General features: G+C 36.7%; 1 protein-coding gene across 1 annotated transcript in view; it reads right to left on the reverse strand.

The window, feature by feature from the left end:
• Positions 1–1,604: 1,604 nt before the first annotated feature.
• The window catches only part of LOC124798779 (pro-interleukin-16-like), a 62,676-nt gene continuing 42,513 nt past the window's right edge, over positions 1,605–21,767 (reverse strand). The window contains exons 8-13 of the mRNA XM_047262309.1: positions 20,167–20,482; positions 17,501–17,662; positions 17,169–17,297; positions 11,016–11,175; positions 8,815–8,955; positions 1,605–2,969 (exon numbers count right to left, since the gene is read on the reverse strand). Coding sequence (XP_047118265.1) covers positions 2,806–2,969; positions 8,815–8,955; positions 11,016–11,175; positions 17,169–17,297; positions 17,501–17,662; positions 20,167–20,482 — 1,072 coding nt within the window. The 3' untranslated portion in view covers positions 1,605–2,805. The remainder of the gene's footprint in view (positions 2,970–8,814; positions 8,956–11,015; positions 11,176–17,168; positions 17,298–17,500; positions 17,663–20,166; positions 20,483–21,767) is intronic.

Consider the following 21,767-nt stretch of genomic DNA (forward strand, 5'->3'; position numbering starts at 1 on the left):
CAGACAGCAAGCTCACCACATCTCTCCAGAATTAAAACTATTTGCATCATTATGGGCAGGACCCTTGAACCAGATCAGGATTTTGACAATCAAATGCACCAATTGGACATAATCTGACATGATATCCCTCAGGAGAATGTCCAACAACTCTGTCAATCAATGTCAAGCTGAATAACTGCTTGCATAAGGTCCGGAAATGGACCAATGCATTTCTGGCTTGTTCAATTTGTGAAGCTCTTTCTTTTGAGTAAATTATTGAGTTCTTCTGAAAATGTAATCATTTGTTTGTCTGTACATGTACTTACATCTACTGATTTACATCCCTTTCAGATAATTCCTTTGGGGTGTACTGCTCTTTTTTTGTGTTAGAATGTGTGTCTGTATGCTGTATTCTGTGCAAGCATGATTACCTACAAGTTATCTGTCCATATGAAAAACCACCACCAAACTGTGGCCAACAGTCAACTATACCACCTATTCACTGAACTTGCCACTCAACATGATGTGCTTCACTTTAATGACTGTTTCACAGTTGTGCCATCTGGGTTATTCCCACCAATAACAACATAACTGAACTGTGCAGGTGGGAACTTTCCCTGCAACACATCCTTCATTCCTGTAACCCTCCTGGCCTCAACCTTCGCTAGTCCATCATCCACCTTTCTATGACTCCCACTACGGTACACACGCCTTCTGTACTAGAATAACCCCTCCCCCCTCCCCTCCCCCATGCCCAGTTACCTGTCCCCCTCTCCCGTCCATTGCACATCATTGCCACCACCACCCATCCCAGCAGATTGCTGCTCATGTCGGACAAAATCACACGTAGGTTCTGGCAGCTGGAGAAAATCACCATGTATATTTGAGAGTTGTATAAAATGAACAGAAAAATGTATAGAAACCACTTACTGGTCTTTATTTCAATGAAAATCTGCACAAGTATATTACAACATAAATTCAGAGCATAAATTCTTAAAAAGTAACAACTGCTATTGTGATATAGCATTTAGCAATTCAACCAGTCACAATATATCAGCTTTATCAAATCCATTCAAATCAAATCAAATCAATAGCACTGCCCATTTTACTCTCTACTTTCTGGAAGAATTATTTTTAGACAGATATAATGTGTTTCAAGTTGTTAAAAGGGAAAATACCATAAACACAGTTTTAAAATTTACTGTTTACTGTCTCATACTCTCAATGAATAAGTATAAAACTCACTACAACCTATTCTGAAACAAATATTATCTGCCTTAGATACCGACTTAATACCACAGGCATGATTATGGACTGAACAAATTTCAATGCAGATTATGTTCAATAAAATAACAGTGCTCCTTTTTTTTTTGTAAAAGCTGCTCTGGAACATTTGATCATTACAAAACTCTTCCTCTCAGTATCACAGAATACTGACTTTTTACAAAATGCACCTAGTGTTAAAAATAGCAACAATTTTATATTAATGGCACAATACAGGAATTATAGTGTCAATAGCACCACGAACATCAATATTAATGTTACATTTGCTTACATTCTGTCAAAACATTGTTGACAGCCCTTCCATATATACAAAAAATTACAGTATGTCACACCTAAACAGCAGTACTCAGATAGTGTGCAGATGTGTTTTTATGGAGAAAAATTTTTCAGTGGAGTGTTTTTTTTTTGTGGAGAGAATAATTTGTACTGAATAAACACATAGGTTCGAGAATCAGACCTGTCACACATATCTACATCTATATCTGCTTGGAAGTTTCAAACTGTAGATGACATAATTTCAAAAAACTTTCAAAACATTTCTTTGTCACTCTACTGATATAAAATTTCCTCAGTATGACTAACTGGCATGGCAGAATAGACATTTGTTGATACAAAATGAGGCTTGCATATTGCTCTTTGAACATAATATGAGACATTTTGTGTGATCTCATTACAATTGTCGGGTTCCTGTTGAAAAAAATAACATCAGTGTATGTGATGCTTGCAATGTGACAAATATTCTCACAATTGGTTAATATTTCAGATATTCCTAGGAAATATAAGAAAACAGTATTAAAATATGAGCTACAAAGCACTGTTAAATGTTTAATATATACATTCTTTTAACATATTTCATTTCTACATTGATGAAGCTGCCATAGTTAAAGCAGCTGTATCTATAAAATTCTGAAGAAATAACACAACAATAAATTATTACATACAACACAATTGTATTAACAGTATGAATAATATTCATGCTAACAGTAACATTTCTCCTAAAAATATATATATTTTTCTATGTATTTATCAATAACAATTTTATGTGCAGTTGCCTTCCAGGTCAGTAAGTGCAAAACACTTGGTTGATAGTTCACTGTCACTACCATCTTTACTATGGTTAACAGCACTATCTGGAAGACATAGCTGGATTAATTCACCAAATAAATTTTCCCATTCCTTCGTACAAAGTTACAGGATTTAGTAGTATGATACTCAGATACTGTAGTTAAAATAAACACACACTATGTTGATGCATACATCACATTGCACACATTCCCCTATGAAATGTAAGTTTCTTTCAATGTCTGCATTTTACAGTGACAGTTAACTGTCACTTATATTACATACAACACTTACAGTACAACTTTAGCAAACCACTGAATCATCTGACGTTGATACACATTCATTAATCATTTTTTTCTACCTGCTGCTCGTTGAACATTGTGAAGCAGCAGATGATACGTTATGTTGTGATCATTTCCACAGTCTTATTTTAGGAATCCCAATTTCACACTTTTGGCACAACCTACATTCTAATTAGTGTCACACTGCAGCTTTTGGCCTGATAGAAATAGTGACAGGACCACTTGGCAGCTTCTTCATGAGTGTCCAGGCTTCAATCCTAGTCATGTTGGTGACATCAGAGCCAGCCACTGCCAGAAGTTCATCTCCCGCTTTCAGCTGCCCCTGCTTTTCAGCTGCTCCACCTGTAGCATTACAGACAAAAATTTGAAGTCAAACATCTAATTTTTTTAAGCCTATCCAACACTGAAAGCACCTCTATGTGACTCTATATAGTTGTTACAACATTCTCTGTGTTTCATCAATATACAAGACTTGAGAGAACAGACATTAATAGTTGGAGGACAAAAACCCTGAAAGACTATTGCAAATGGAGCTCAAGTAGACCTCACAAACAATTTGTTATCTGAACCTCTCCAATTATGCTATTGTGTTTCTACTGAGCATAATATGTAAATCAACAGAACAGAATATATATTAATGTAATGGGAAGTCCTTGGTGGAATATAAATAATGGAAGTAGTTAAGGTAACAACTGACTATATAGTTGAAGCATTTTGTCATCAACAGATACATAAACAAGACAAACATTGATAACTTCTGAATTATGTTCTCCTTTTGAACTAACTAAAGAATACACACACACAACTACGTCTGTATGGCTACAATGTTGGGTCAGTACAATAAAAGGCATGAAGGGCACTACTGTCAATGTACTGCTGACTGCTGTGCTGTAAGAGTGCTGCAGATGACAACCAAAGGGGTCATATGAAAAGAAATGCCACCTCAGACCATCACTCCTCCTGTACAATTTCATTTTTGTTTAGTAATATATAGTTAATTTCATTTTTACTTATATTTCGTCTTTGTTAAGTCTGTTTACTATTATAATTGAAAGAATGAGTCAAAAGCAAACATGTCCTTCCTATTGATAAACTGAAATAATATTTGATGTCTGTTTTTTTTTTCTATGATCATACAGAGAGTTTCCAACTGAAGTTGGAATTACAAAACCGCACCACCATTCAGATGCACATGAGGCAACAATAGCAAAATCAAGTTCAACATGTCCCCAAACAATGTGTTAGGTCCATATTAGTGCAAAAAACTATTCTGTCTTTAATACACACACACACACACACACACACACACACACACACACACACACACACACACACACACACACACACACAGCATGTCCCACCTAAACTTTTTATCACTGATATCTCTGCAACAGCAATAGATACTGACAAACAGCTTTCACGGGTATGACTGTATGGCAGGGGCTCACAAAAGTAAATACTATGAGACAATCTAAATGGTGTGCAAGTATTGGTTTCAACACAAACTCACTTTTTTTTTTTTTTTAATGGACGTCCTCTGTTATTCAATACAAATTCATTAACATGAGGAATCACAATAATAATGGCACTGGTTGCATTGCAATATGTCAGTTACATCCCAAGAACTTGGGATGCGAAGTTGACTCATGAAACGAATGAAACATGCCACTACTGCACTTCCTGCAATGTAAGGGTGATCCGCACATAGCTCGTAATAGAGATGTGATGCTGTTATTAAAGTGTGGCCCGGGAAACATATGGATGTCCAGTCACTAACAATAAAAAGATGGACACGGTTTGTTCGTGTGTGCATTATTGAACTTTTCAACAGTACTGCATTGGAAATAACAGTAACAAAATGCTGATAAAACTTGCCAGAGTAAACAAAATTAATGGCTGTCAAAGGGTTGCACAGAGAAATATATGCTATTCGTATGTCGTTGTACATCAATTACACAATGGTACATGCCACATACAGTATATGTCATTTAACATCTTTAATGACTGTGATACAATTGAACTGTTGCAGATGGTGCAACGCTTACATAAATGTACAGTAGTAGCAACGAAACAAACATATGCCTTCTCCATAGTACACAAAATGAATAACGTTGTGCAATCACAAGTCTCACAGCCGAAATGCTTCAACTTATCAGAATGAGATTTTCATTCTGCAACGGAGTGTGCGCTGATGTGAAACATCCTGGCAGATTAAAACTGTGTGCCGGACTGAGACTTGAACTTGAGACCTTTGCCTTTTGCAGGCAAGTGCTCTACCATCTGAGCTACCCAAGCACAACTCACGACCCGTCCTCACAGCTTTACTTCCGCCAGTACCTTGCCTCCTACCTTCCAAACTTCACAGAAGCTCTCCTGTGAACCTTGCAGAACTAGCACACCTGGAAGAATTTCCAGAACGAGATTTTCACTCTGCAGTGGAGTGGGCACTGATGTGAAACTTCCTGGCAGATTAAAACTGTGTGCCGGACTAAGGCTCGACTCGGGACCTTTGCCTTTCGTGGGCAAGTGCTCTACCATCTGAGCTACCCAAGCACGACTCACGACCCGTCCTCACAGCTTTACTTCCGCCAGTACCTCGTCTCCTACCTTCCAAACTTCACAGAACCTCTCCTGCGAACCTGGAGCCACTCTGTAGCAATTCTGGACATGTGGCATGTCATATTGTCCTGCTGGAATTGCCCAAGTCCATCAAAATCACTATGGACATGAATGGATGCAAGTGATCAGACAGGATGCTTACGTACGTGTCACTTGTCAGAATCGTATCTAGATGTATCATGGGTCCCCTATCACTCCAACTGCACATGCTCACATCATTAAAGAGCCTCCACCAGCTTGAACAGTCCTTTGCGGACATCCAGCGTCCATGGATTCATGAGGCTGTCTCCATACCCGTACACATCCGTCCTCTCGATACAATCTGAAATGAGACTCATCCGAATAGGCAACATGTTTCCAGTCATCATAAGTCCAATGTTAGTGTTGACAGGCCCAGACAAGGTGTAAAGCTTTGTGTCATGCCGTCATCAAGGGTACATGAGTCAGCCTTCAGCTGAAGGCCATATTGATCATGTATTGTTGATGTCCCAGCATTGAAATCTGCAGCAATTTGCAGAAGGATTGCACTTCTGCCACACTGAAGAATTCTCTTCAGTCATCATTGGTCATATTTTTGCAGGATCTTTTTCTAGCCACAGCGCTGTCAAAGATTTGACATTTTACTGGATTTCTGATATTCACAGTATACTCATAAAATGATCGTATAGGAAACTGCCCACTCCATCGCTACCTCGGAGATGCTGTGCCCCATTGCTCATATGCCGACTATAACACCACATTCAGACTAACTTACATCTTGATAACTTGCCATTGTAGCAGCAGTAACCAATCTAACAACTGTGCCAGACTCTTGTTGTCTTATGTCTGCAGCACCATACTGCAGCACAGACTGCAGCACCATATTCTGCTTGTTTACATCTCTCTGTATTTGAATACACATGCCTATACCAGTTTCTTCGGCACTTCATTGTATATGAGACACATACCAAATGGGAATAACATATGATATTGAGTGTATACACAGAAGAGCAGTGCAAATGGTCAAAGGTTTGTTTGACCGACTCATTGGAGACTGATATATGTATTAACTGAAGACTGCTTCTGTGCTATAGAGGAGTTCCTCAGGAAGAAATCCATACAGGAAATACACACACACACACACACACACACACACACACACACACACACACACACACACACACACACTCACCTCTTTCTGGTGCTTCTTCTTAAAAAGTATATAAAAAAGTTGAAAATATATATGGCAATACAATTTTAAAATATTATTTTTCAAGTTACTATAGTGGGACCACAGTTACTGTCCTATAAAATATCTACCCATTAGAAGCATCAAAAGACATGTATTCATCATATCATTTCCCATAGACTTGTCCCATGTTGTACAAAAAATAATGAAATAGGACCAGTACAGCACTAGGATTCTCATTAGGCCCATAGGAAAGATTTCTTCAGTCTAAAACCCTGCAGGTTGATGCCACGTATACTCTGTAAAGCGTGTTCAACAGGATGCCACTGTGCACGAGCCTAGCAGAAAATCTCATTTGGATGTCACCACAAAAATGGTAAAGCCTCTGGTCCAACTCCTTCACTGAGCTTGAAACTGGAAGTAATATCAGATTTTAGGATCTATACAAAAGAATGTAATTAATGATTCCACTCTGGAAATGATTTCAGTCAGCTGACATCTTTACAACCACAAGCTGCAACCATCTGCACCCTGAACTCATGTAACAGCTGGCATACATGCGGAGTGTGAACTTTCTAACCAGACTACATATTCTTGGCCAGAGAAATCCATATCCCTTATCTAAAAATATGACCTATAACAGTTGACTGGAACCAATTACTAAATAATATAAGGAATTATATCTGTCAGAAATAGAAAATATAGAATGCATTAGATTTACTCAGGTTGAAAGACAACAGTTTCAAAAATACAACATGTAAAGATACTACAAAAATTACTGAACCACTCAAATGCAGTATTCCTCTGGCTACAAAAATATATCTAGCAAAGTGCCCACAAGGTGTAGTGCTGTCACCCATAAGCACTCTGACCAATGAGTGACAAACTCAAATGGAAATATCATACATGCATACAAAAGTTATAATTAAATGACGTCTAGGCAGAATTACATCACAATGAAACCAATGCAAATCTGACTCAGTCATCTACAACTGATACCTTCACAGCCACATTTAACGTTATTGTCCTCTAAACTAACAAACAGTATGGCCAATGAGATGAACATTTTTTGAACTAAATCTCACGTGAATAAACATGTTACTTCCTCCTTTATTTTAACAATTGTGTACTTGTAAATATAGAAGTTAAGAGACAAATAGTATATAGAAACTGTAGAAATGATTATCGTGCAAAATGAGCCATGGAACTAACTAATCTTCACAACCTACACTATTATTTCCAAACTGTCTTATCCATATTCCTCTGCTTCTTCTTCTTCTTCTTCTTCTACTACTACTACTACTACTACTACTACTACTTTTCATCTTTCATTTCCTTTCAACTTCTTAAGACTTCACTATTGGCTGCTCTTCAAGCTGCTCTGTTGTACATGTGACCTGGGGTTCTGAACAACATTTTTATTTAAACCCATTTCCACTTCAACTTTTTTTTTCATTCCTGCTAGTTGAAGGAAACTTTAGTCTGAAAAACAGATGTTCCTCTCATTTTTCATTTCTGAATACCTCTGCTGTTAGTTCCTAAAAATATATTCTTTATTCTCCTCAAATAATTGTGGTGGTCGTGTGTGTGTGTGTGTGTGTGTGTGTGTGTGTGTGTGTGTGTGTGTGTGTTTGGTTCGCTTTTTCCAACAAAGACTGTGCCTGAAAGCGTATGTGTAAGTTTCTTTCACTTGTGCCTGTCTGTATAGCAAACTATCTTTTCCTACTTATTGACATTTCTACCTGGAGTTCCCATTGTTTAATTTTATTTTGGGCAGGACAAGTCAATGTTACTTTACATGTGCTAGAAGCTGATAGAAACATGAATATCTTTCTTTTCCATTCATGACAAGCAAGATTATTATGCAGCTAGAGACTACTATAGTTCATGCCTGCAGCAATTACATTCACTCTCACTCAATTTATTTATACAGGTATAATCTTAATTTGAGTACAGGCCATGATGATCATGAAATTCACACTGGACTGCATCATTAATAACCACAGTCTGTCTCCAGGAAATCATGTAAAGTTGGGGGATCCCATTTTTCTTTCAATGCATATTCTAGTAGCACTTTAAGTGGAAACAAGTTTATCTGGTTTTAAAACTGATTTTTCAGTGTGTTATATTAGCTCCACAGCTAATTTGGTTGTATTACAGGAAGACAAAATTATACAATCATTTTCATGTATAACCTTCTTAGAAATATTTTTTGACGGCATCTGTAAGACAAGTAAATTTTGCAATGAGTTCCACTATGTATTTCAAAATACCTTACAACTGAAGGAGCTTACATCTCAAAATTAGTATTTTTCAACCACACTTGTTTATTCCTTATCCTTTAAAATCTTGGGACTTAGGATATGATTTTGTGGAGACATGCACATAAAGAAAGTTTACCTGTGAATATTTTCTTCACAGTTAATGGTCTGTCTCCAAGTGGTGAGTCTCTGCCACCATCCAAACTGAAACCTAGTCCTGCTCCATCTTTGCACAGTACCAGATTCACAGGGGGACCACCTTCATTACCATCCAGCAATACTGCAATGGCAAATAAATTGTACTTCAACACAAATTTTTACATGGAATATTAACAATAGACAAATTATTACTCTGAAAAAAATTAAAAAATAAAGCAAGGGAAAGAAAAAGTGGAAAATATAGGCAGGGGTAAAGTTTTGTGTTTGAGGGCTGACTGCCACTCATTAAGCTCCTCACACCATTTACATGGCCCCAGCAGCCCCTCCTCCCCCAGTACTCCTACTCACTTAAGTTGGCTTCCAGTGACAAGGCAGAACAGTGGTTTGTATGTGTGGTTTTATTTTCTTAATAAAGCAATGAGAATTTACATACATTAGTGTAATTAATACCAGCATCTACAAGAGAATGCATTTAATGCCCACTGTTTCACTAGCTCATCACAATATTTGAATAACTCAACAAATTCCAAGACTGAAAAACTTGAGTTGTGTGTTAACTGCATTGAAAGGTGGTTGAACTCAAATTTGTTTATGAAAATAAAGTGCATGTACATTGGTTTCTTAGATTTTGCTTGTTCATTAAAGGTAGAAGGATATATTGTGATGGAATAGTTGTGGTGGATACACACATTTGTAAGTGACACTTCTAATTTCCACATAATTAACCACAAAAAGTTTTGACATAGTAGCCACAGTAGAGATGAAAAGTTTTGAATGAGGAAACTCAAATATAAATTACATTGTTAATCATTAGCTGTTAATGTTTTGTATTCAGATGGCTGATGTGAGCTGTTTTACGTCACAGGTATTATAAGCCTACATGATGTCAACACAACACAATGCTGCATAATGTTAAAATTATTTACAAAAGTACACCAAAGATCTACCTACTAGTATACCAAAGGCTGTTTCAATTATATTTCCAACACAAGAAATGTCTATAAATAAGTAAATAAAATTCAAATAATTACATTTTCATGTTTTGTTCAGTACATGATGCATTTCGGACCCTGTGGGTCCATCTTCAGGTGTAATTCGTCTTAATATATGCTTTATTTTTTTCTCTTGAATGAAATTAAATGCATATTCCAGTCACAAAAAGGTTTGATGTTAGGTTACGAATTTCGTAAGTCAAAGGTGGAAAATATGTGCAAAATAGTGGTAAAGATGAAAAGTGTAAACTAACCAAGTAACCCAGGAAAAGCATTTTTAATGATTTGCTAACAGCATACATTTTTTCCTCCATATCACTTCATTCAAGAGGCACATTCGCAAACACATGTTTGTTAACACTTCACAGATGTTTTTGTACATGGTGTGACATATGCAGGAAACAACTGACATATACAATAAAGAGCATTGCCGTAAGCAATGGCTACACAGCCGAAACAATTGACAATTTATACAGAATAAGTGATATGTTTGATGAAAAGTATGGAGAAAAAACGTATGCTGTTAACTAAATCGTTAAAAATGTTTTTCTTGGATTATTTGGTTAGTTTACACTGTTCATCATTTCCATTATTTTGCACATATTTTCCTCATTTCACTTACAAAATTTGTGACCTAACATCAAACCTTTTAGTGACAGGAATACGCATTTCATCTCATTCCATAGAAAAAATAAAGCATGTATTAAGACGAATTACACCTGAAGATGGACCGACAGGGTCCAAAATGCATCATGTACTGAATAAAACACGAAAAGTTGTGACTGAAGGGGTTTTTTAATTCATACCTTGTGTATTGAGTACAGTCAGGTTTGAAGCTGCAAAATATGGATAAAATTAAATTACATGTTCAGCAACTGTGCACAGATAAGAGAACTGAGCTGAAGTATGAAAGACTGTGTACAACATTTTAAACAAGATGGTTAATTGACAGTGGAGGGTAGGTAGTTTAATTAAAAAGAAACTGTAGTGTTCACCTCTCAAGTACAGAAAGAAAAAATAGCATTTGTAAGCTTAGAATTGCTGGAAATGTGTGATGAATGCTTCAACTTTTCATTTACTGCATCATGCGTGCTAATACAAGTAACTTTTGTAGCCTTGTTTTCAAACTGACATTACAAATTATATATTCATAACTGTACTAATATCATCAGTATGAAAGATCACTTACCACCACTTGTACCTACTGTTTCAACACTATTCTCTTTCAACTGTTCAAGTACTCTAAATGGAGCCATTTTACGGCCAAATGAGGGTTCCTCATATGATGGACTTGATACGCCCTCTGATCCCTTCTTCATCACAACTAGCACAACTTCTGCTGAGGGAGACTGCAAAACAAAAACAAGAAAATTGTTCATTACATATAGCAGTTGTGGGACAACTGATACATAACATGAATGCCTTAAAGAAATATAGTAATAATTTTAACTGATTCAACTGAAAGTTCTACATGAAACACTGTATATTGTATAAATTAAACACTTCTTGCCTTGTTTCACAGTGTACTGGAAAAGAGACTTACAGCCTGAAAACTTGGCCATACGAAAATAAAGTTTCGTGAAACAAGGCAAAAAATGTTTAGTTTAGTTTGTAAAATATGCAGTAATGCGAAACAGACAATGTAAATAACAAATCTGCCACATGTAGCCAGACATGATTTTATACAGAACAGAGATTTACCGGCACTCAGACCATTACAACTGCTTCATTAACTTGGACAAATTCTCTCATAGTAATGAATAGGCCTACATACTTTTGACCAAAACTAAACATTCAGTCATTCACTCATAATTTGTAGATGATGTCATTAATTAGATAGGTTTTCAATTATTTTTATTTGACAGGTATTTGCAGTTTCTCAATTTATGTTGGATGGGATCTTTCCACCAAAATATATAACTAACTCTGAACCCTTGTAGACAATAAGGCAAAATCTACAAGTAACTATTTTTGTTTCTTAATGCCAAGATAAAATTATAGCCCAGTAGGTATAGTTTTACGCAACCACAATTACTGCTTTTACATTTTACAATGATGAAAATATAAATATTTTGTACATGCCTAAGGGGTAAATAAATATGTCACAAAGATGAAGTTTATAGAACTTTTCTAATAATAATCCCTTAGAGGAGGACAGTTACGCACTGTACAGCGACCAACAAATATAGAACACAGACGGTTTACAAACACCTTTCAATTGGTTCTTTCTTAACCCTCGAGCAGGTGCACCAACCACAAATAATATTATCATGTACCATTCCATTGTTGCTTTACAATTGCAAGCCCATGCCTATTCCTTCATTATTCCTTCAGCTAACACAGTGCTAAGCTGTGCTGTCATACGTCCAAGTGAGCAGCAGTAATATAAAGTAAACAATGAGGGAGGTGAGGAAAAATGTATGATCCATGCAAAAAAAATTACCCAGATTCTGAGCTAGCGGCAGTCCCACAATGAGGCAGTTGTATTCAAGGTAATTAGCAATTGAATAAATGGTTGGCTGGGATCTGATGCAACTTCTTTGTGTAATGCTTCTAGTGTGTCATTACTGTGGAAGGACACTTATGTGGCATCAGAGTGATATAATGAAAGTTTACTTTATCATTGTTTAATTAAACAGTAATTTAGGTCATAAGATGAAAGTTTATTTTACCATGGTTTAAGTAAATTATGATTAAGCTTTGATCCTGCTGATGCATGTCTACCTTGGTGCCATAAAGACAGCTCTACATTACACATGCCTGTTCATGTTACAAAACATGGTGCACCCACTCGATGGTTAACTGTTCTTGTCTCATACTTGTGTCTTCCTCCATATGCAAATTTTAGGTCATGGGAAGTTTCTTTTTTTCGTTAGAACATCTGCCACATTACTATGACAAAAGAAATTGTTTATTCATCTTGTTCTCACATCTTTCATAATACTGTAATAATTGGTGAGTCATCCTCAATGAGAAACAATCAGCACATGTTGCAACAAGGTCATCAGGACAAGGTGAGATACCTGTAAGATTCTATGAAGATTATGTGAAAGAACTTCCTCCCCTTCTAGCAGTACTTTATTGTAGATCGCTTGAGCAATGGAAGGTACCTAATGACTGGAAAAAAGCACAAGTCATTCCTGTTTTTAAGAAAGGCTGTAAGACAGATCCACACAATTATAGTCCTATATCATTGACATCAATCTGTTGCAGAGTTATGGAACATGTTTTATGCTCAAGAATTATTACATTTTTGGAAAATGAACATCTCCTCTATAAAAATCAGCATGGATTTCGCAAATAGAGATCCTGCAAGACTCAGTTCACTCTGTTCCTCCATGAGATCCACAGCGCAATGGACAATGGTGCTCAGGTTGATGCTGTCCTTGATTTCAGTAAGGCATTTGACACCATCCTGAACTGCCATTTAATGAAAAAAATACGAGCTTACAGAGTATCGGAGCAGACTTGCAACTGGATTCAAGACTTTCTTGCTGATAGAACTCAAAACGTTGCTTTTAATGGAACAAAATTGACAGATGTAAAGGTAATATCTGGAGTGCCATATGGAAATGTTGCTGTTTACAATATATATAAATGATCTAGTAGAAAGTGTTGGATGCTCTTTAGGGCTGTTCGCAGATGATGCAGTTGTCTGTACCAAAGTAGCAATGCCGCAAGACAGTAAGAATTTGCAGAACGACCTGCAGAGAACTGATGAATGGTTCAGGCTCTGGCAGTTGACCGTGAACGTAAATAAATGTAACATACTGCGCATACATAAGGAAAAAAAATCCACTGCTGTACAGCTACATTATTGATGACAAAGAGCTGGAGACAGTGTCTGCCATAAAATATCTAGGTGGAATTATCCATAGGAATCTTAAGTGGAATTACCACATAAAAGAGATAGTGGGAAAAGCAGATACCAGACTCAGATTCATGGGAAGAATCTTAAGAAATTGTAACTCATCCACAAAAGAGGTAGCTTACAAGGTGCTTGTTTGCCCGATTCTTGAGTATCATTCATCTATCTGGAATCCCTATCTGGTAGGACTGATAGAGGAGATAGAGAAGATCCTACGAAGAGCAGTGCGTTTCATCACAGGATCATTTAGCTGGCAAGAGAGCGTTATGGAGATGCTAAACAAACTCCACTGGTAGACATTACAAGAGAGGCATTGTGCATCACAGAGAGATTTACTATTGAAATTTCGGGACAGCACTTTTCAGGAGGTGTTGGATAACATATTACTTCCCCTCAGATATATCTTGCATACTTACCACGAGGAGAAAATTCGAGAAATTAGAGCCAACACAGAGGCTTACCGACAATCATTCTTTCCACGCACTACTCGTGAGTGGAACATGGTTGGAGGGATTAGATTGTGGTACTGAAAGTACCCTCCGCCACACATCATTAGGGGGCTTGCAGAATGTGATGTAGATGTAGATGAAGATGAAGAAACTTCCTTTATTTTAAATCATAGTGTTCACATTTTGTCGTCATACAATATAACTAAGGAAACAAACTTAACAGAGAAAGCCATCTGTTGGTATTTGCTTACCAATCCATGGGAAAGATTGTTTGGCAGAATCTATTGTCAAGAGATATAACACAAAGGTAAGCTTTAAAAACCAATGGCCAAGTGAGGTGGTGCAGTGGTTAGCACACTGGACTTGCATTTGAGAGGAGGACAGATCATATCCCCATCCGGCCATAAAGATTAAGGTTTACTGTGATTTTCATAAACAGCTTACAGCGAATGAAGGGTTGCCCCCCCCCCCTTTTTTTTTAAATCTAAGAACCGATTTTCTTTCTCATCCTTCCATAATATGAGCTTGTGCTCCATCTCTAAACAACTTGCTGTCAACTGGATGTTGAAACTCTAATCTTCCACCTTTCCTTTAGAAAACAATGATGATGTGATTGTTGTAAATACTGAATGAATGTGTAAAACTGTCTTGAGATTCAAGTCAGTTTGTCAGAAATCATTGTTTGACTAACCTATCTGATTTTTTAGCTCTACATGTTGAATATCTCTGTTATAAACCAACTGTATTAGCTGCTGCTTTCCAGGAAGGAACCGGTTTAAGAGGAACGCAGTATCGATAATCTGTAGCAGATATTAGGTGCCAACCAGGAAAGATTAATATTTAATCAAACAATGGAAAATCCAGGATGGGATGTAGCAATATTCTGAGAAGGATAGTTGCTACTCACCATATAGCAGAGATGCTGAGTCGCAGATAGGCACAACAAAAAGATTTTCACACTTAAAGCACGCAAAACATAACTTACACACACGACTGCAGTCTCAGGCAACTGAAACCACCACCATGGCAGTGTGGGTCTATTGTTGACAAAGGCCATTGGCCGAAAGCTGTAAGTGTGAAAATCTTTTTGTTGTGCCTATCTGCAACTCAGCACCTCTGCTATATAGTGTGTACCAACTTTCTTTCTCAGAATAAAGATTAATACTTGTTTTAGCATTATACATAAAATATATTGCAGGAATGTTGTCACTGTTATAAATGCTGTTACAACGAAATAATGAAATCTAACTCTATAAACATAACAGAACTGAGGTGCACATTATAATCATGTCCAATAACCATAAAATTTCTGTAATATTATATGCATCTCATGAGACTTATCCATTTGAGACATTAACAGGAACATAGCACAATGTGATCATCAAATACACTTCAAATAGGACATGTCTGAACACATGGAGGCTTTGGCTATGGACAGTTACTATATTTACCCAAAGACCAAAAAATATACTGCTGTGTGTGTGTGTGTTTAAGTCAATCTTCCACACAGATTGGATACTAGCCAAGTATGAAGTGATGTAATATAAATGGGACTTAAGTTTTACTTGCCACTCTAATCTTTGTTTCCAGTAAATGACTCAAAAACTATCTTCTAAATGAAGAATAAATAGGTAATAAAACAAACTGTCTCTTGTAGTAGTTATCAAAAAGAAATATGTTGTGCACTTCCTGTTTCTTTTCTCATTAAATCCTACCCTTTGTTGTGTCTATAGCAGAGGAACAGCATTTTACACTGATTTTATTCAACAGAGTTTTTGCATCCATGAAAGAGTTTGAGTCAGCAATAAATTTTTAAGTTTCAATGCAAATGTATTTGTAGTATACTGTGTAGTGTTAACATTCTTTTGTTAGCATTACACAAGTTTCAAGGGTAAACAGAACATGTACACAATAGCAACAACCATAAACTGCTAATCCATAATAAAAGCAAAGACTGGCACATGATTGATCCTACATCATCTCACATAAATACTGGAAATATTCATATGTCAAGGTACCCGAGTGCATGTAAAATGTCTGCTGCATGGCGTACACTTTGTACGTGCTTAATATGTAATTTAACTTCCAGAACTACTAGTCATACAAAGTGGAAATGCATATTGATATGCTTTAAACATTTCTGAAACTCACTATTCCCAATCAGCCAGATTATACTTGCATTGTCCACTCATAGAATGGATACAACTTTCAAAAGAGCAACTTCACTGATGAGATAAGCCAGCCATATAACTTCCTTTGCTACACCACTGGCAGCTATGGACTCAGTTTCAGTTGTTGATACGGACACATGTACTTCATGAGAAGCGAAGTCCACTTATATTATAGCAAGTGATTGGCTCACTGGCATAATCACCAGCTCAACTGACATTTCAGCCTCTCTATACCTAAGTCCCAGTTCCCCTTTCACATATTTTAAAATATATAAACAATGTCACTACATTAGCATTTGATGTTTTAACAATGATCTCTTATGCCAAGTTATTAGCTATATCTTATGCTTTCTGTTTCGGGTTATAAGGTGCAGTTTCTTTGGCAGTTGTGACATTTTGAAATAACGCCAGTTTTAGAATGTTATTTATGTAAACTTCTTAAACTACTTCTGAACCATGAGGCAAATTTTGAACCATAGACTTCAATGCATTTTAGTTCTGCCACCTCACAATTTCTCCATTGCAAAAATTCCAGCAAGTAATCAATCCAAAGAATGGTGAACAGAAGAACTTTTGAAATGCTTCAATTAGCATTGGACAAATTTATAGGATACATGAAAGAAGATGTATATGCAACAGCAGCAACCAAAAACTTGTACTCAATGATAAAACAAAGAACTCACACAAATACACAGAGCAATGTTTATGGGCTTAACATCTCTCAACAACATATATGAATACTAGATATATTTTTTCTAGTTTTTTACTGGAAATATTTGGAATTTTCTTCCAAAGGGGTAAATACCAGCCATTCTGTTTTCTTATATTTTTATATTAAGAAATAAAATTGTTACCTTCAATATACGCAATGACTCTTGATGAGTGACACCTTTCATGCTGTGACCATTAATTGAAAGAATGCGGTCTCCTTTCTGTAGACGCCCATCTCTATCTGCAGGGCTGCCTGCCAAAACTTTATGTACCTGTGAGGCAAAGTTAAATTGCTTATTTATCTTTCTGTAGTATTTTTCTACACTTTTTACAATTTATAATACTTCTGTTGAAGCACACATCGGTAAATACAAGAATCAGTCATCCTTCACACTATATGGTGACAAAACACACACACACACACACACACACACACACACACACACACACACACACAACATGATGTGTCACTTACAGTTATTTCCTTGGCTTCATAGTCTGCTCCACCAGCCAGTGTAATGCCGACGCCCCCGCCAGCTGGATCCCTATGCAAAACTATTACTTCTAATGTGACTGGACTGCATAAGCCACTTTCATCAAGACTCTGATTTGCCTCATTCATCAGCTGCTGTAGTTCCTAAAAAATTTTACAAAAATATGGTTCATTCCCTCTGAAATAAACTCAATTAACAAAAATGTAATTTTTCATAATGATGAATAAAATTTGTTGCAGTTATAATTTACAAGTTGCTTTGTTTGGATAAAGGCATGTACACTAAATAGGCTTCAGGACACTACCCCTCTTCAGGTGCTTCTTAACTGCATATGACAAAACATACAAGTCACATAAACATTAGCAAATTTATCCAGTAGTATGAGAGAGCCTGTGCAGATGAGGCATGAAAAATATGGTGTCAGCCAGTGAGATTCAAAACAAATGGGACCATATATGTGCTCCGGCAGCTGCATGTAGTACATCTGATATGCTTCATGTTTGGTGGCGGGCTTAAAAATGAAATATGGTTATGTAAGTAGCACTGATAAAGAATGTAACCAACAAAATAAAACTCCAGTTAAATTCAGGCAGGAAACATTTCCCCTTATTTGCTAGCAACACAGAAAACATACACTTAGATAATCGTAAAGAAATACTGATCTTTGGACATGTCAAAGGAGAAGAAAAGTTTGGAAGGAATGTGACTGATCAGTGCTCAAATGTCATTAAGAAACATGGGTCAGTGAGACACAGTAGGATAGCATGAGTGGAAAATCAACTAATGAAATTATGACAACAAACAACTCATGAATCCTGAAAAGCATGGTCTGGTAGAAATGGTACTTGACAGGTCAGAGACACGAGGAGGGTAGACTGAAAAAATAAACTTGAGATGAAAGCGATAATGGAGGAAATAAAAGGATGCAAACAGTGGAGCAGAAGCAGGTATAAACTTGAGATGAAAGCAATAATGGAGGAAAGAAAAGGATGCAAACAGTGGAGCAGAAGCAGGTATTAGATGAGAGGCCACAAAACAGAGAGACAAAAAGGGGAAAAATAAACAAATATCTAGATGTGGGGCTAACTCTACATTAGCCCCTTGTGTTCCCCCTGTGCTTCAACTGCCATTTTACCTCTCACATTGTAAGTAGAAGTGATTTCTATCTAAATTTGATTATCAACAGCTGCATTTGCAAAAGTTTTAAAAATTTAAAACACCTGCACAGATAAAGAAATCAGTCTTATCTTCAAGTAAGCTAAGCAATGTGAAAACCTGATGACATAAAACTATACTTGGGCCACCTTAATAGAACGATACAGTAACACTACCGGATACAAAGGAAAAGCCATAAGCTGGCTTATATATGTAAATAAACATGTGAAATGAACTGACTTCACATTTTGCTGGTTTAATGACACCATCTACATTAGCAAGCCAAAGATGGACACTGCTGCATCAGTTTATTCAACTCAGAACATTGAAAGTTGTGGAAACTCAGAAATAACAAATTTTACTTAAGATGGCTAACAAGGCTTTTATTTATTACAGAGCTGCTGTTATAACCCAAAATTTACTTTCCATTTAAAAAAAATTGGAGCCCAGATAGCTTCCTTTCATATGTGCACAGAAAAAATTTTACTAATTTGATGCACTTACTGTCCAAAAATGATCTGCATCTGAATATTTCTAGAAAAAGACTACTTCACAACTAGTTGCCAGAAGATGTAATGTAAAATATGTGCAGAAACACTTGTATTTGCACCATCTGTAACTATGCAAATTGTATGCTCTACTTTAAGTGTGTGTGTGTGTGGGGGGAGGGGGGGGGGCAGTGCGCGAGTGTGTGTGCTATCCTTGTAATAAGTTGTAATCCATAAATATGCCAACCAAATTCTTGTTGTGTATGTGTGTGAGAGGGATAAAAAACTAAAATAAAATTGCAATAAAAAATAAGTGTCTATGATCATGTTTTGTAAATTTTCATCACATTATTACATGTCATCAAATGATCACACCTTACTGTGAATTGTCCAATATCAAATGTATGTTGTGTGCATCACCATGTGCATGTCTTGCACAAGATTGATTCAGAGGACAAATAAATAAATAAAGAGATAAAAGAAATACCCAACATCTTCCCTTCAAGGTACATTTTTTCTTCTGTTTCTGATCTTCACACTATTTGAGAGAAAGGAATTTCTAATATTTTCGAAGTGAGATATTCAATTAACACTTTTTAATTTTTGAGTTAGTCAAACCAGCTTCTCAGTTACTCCTGTTTAGGCAGCTGGTAAGTACACATTTCTCTTCTGTTTCAAATATTGTTAAATTATTTAAATGAAGTAAACTAGGCAAATTGTGATAGGAACAGTTGCTACACACAGCCAGAACACAAATTGTTGCCTTGAATATAAATCGAAAATTATCCAGTGTCATACATTAACATTAAATAGGAACCATTCTTACATCAACAGCTTGCTCATCTGGTTCGTATAACACAACTCAAAGTAAATACCAATAGAGATCCTACAGTACACAATGTCTCAAGAGATTAGCACAGATGTGAAAGAGGAGTGACATATAATTTAAAACCACAGAATTCTCCCCCTTAAACAGATACAATACCACTTTTGTCTATTGTTACCTGTGGTGTTATGAGGCTCGAAGCTGAAGAAAGTGAGGAGACACTGCCGTAGAGCACACTATCTCGCAGAGTGTTGTCATCACTGGCTGTAGAGTCCAGAGAGGAACCTCTGAAGTGCTTTACGAGTGTAGGACCTGGGTCTTGCCTCGTGATGCTTCCATTACTTCCATTTGACAATTTGGAGGTGGGTTTAGGAGGAACTGAAGGAGGTACAGGCGATAATGGGCTCTCTAATGGTGACGTGTTGCTGGGGGAAGAAGCCTCCCACTGAGTGACGTAGCGGCGTGGAGCTGCCACGGGGGGAGACTTGCTGTCTCTGTAATAAAATACAGTCTTTATGATGCCACTGCAATATGGGTCACACAATTTTCGTGTTTGATATGTTTTCCTATTGGATAATAATATTGTGTTTGTGTTGTATCGATATAAAAGTAATGATAATATCACCAGTGGCCACAGTAATATACCCAGCCCCAAGTATTTAAAGGAAAATACCGTCAAACTGAAATACAGTACAAAATACATACAGGTCTGAATCAACAGCAATTGAAGAACTGTTAATAAATATTACAAACATAAATAGCTGTAATTTCTTTGTAAATCTAGCACTAAGAAATTGAAAAGAATGTTTCTATAAAGTTCATTACAAGTAACTCCAGCAATCACTGTGAAAACTGTGGATGACAGCTAGGTTTTGAATACCACACTTTAGAAGAGAGAGAAAAAATTCCTATAAATCTGGGAACAAGCTATAAGACCCAACTGGAGGTATAATGCAAGTGGTACTACAAACACATACCTTGCATTATTGAAGGACTGAATGCAGCTTCTTGTTTTAATGAAATAAAATATACACACGCTTTAATCTGGGCTCTGGGAGTGTACATTCCTATTAGTACTGTAAGAAATGATATTCACACTAAAATAAATATGTGCTTTCACAATTTTGTGGATACTTTTTCTTCTTTCATAAGTACTAGTATGGCAACATAAAACATTAATTGCAATTGACAAGTATGTACCCGCTGAAAATTATAACCTGAAAAGAAGCAGTTTTCTTTCTCACATTAGAAGGTGTTCACAACCATTATATTTGTGGTACACATTTTATGCCCTTTATTAGAATCATAAATAGGGTCACGTTAATAGGCTTTTTGAGTTTCTTGTCAGTACTTTATAGTTTTTAATGTATGTGCTGTTAAATATATCATGCACATACAGACACCACCAGATGCAGATTTATCTTTTGGAATTAAAAGTATCATAAATCAATGGCAATTCTATAAAATTTTGCAGTGAAGTAAACCACTCAACAAACATCTGAAGCATTGAGCCACTGAGAGGCACACAGAAAAGAGAAAGAAAACATGACTAACATCCAGCAGCAAGCATGCACGCACATGCCCCCCCCCCCCCCCCGCCCACCACACACCTATGCACATGCGCACATGTACAGAGAGAGAGAGTGTGTGTGTGTGTGTGTGTGTGTGTGTGTGTGTGTGTGTGTGTGTGTGTGTGTGTACTTCGTTAAAGGATTTCTCCCAAAAGCTAGCAAAGTTTTTATTCTCTTTTGTGTGTGTGCCTCTCAACGATTCAACCCT

The sequence above is a fragment of the Schistocerca piceifrons genome, chromosome 5 (assembly GCF_021461385.2).
Source record: "Schistocerca piceifrons isolate TAMUIC-IGC-003096 chromosome 5, iqSchPice1.1, whole genome shotgun sequence".
In the NCBI taxonomy this organism is placed as follows: domain Eukaryota; kingdom Metazoa; phylum Arthropoda; class Insecta; order Orthoptera; family Acrididae; genus Schistocerca; species Schistocerca piceifrons.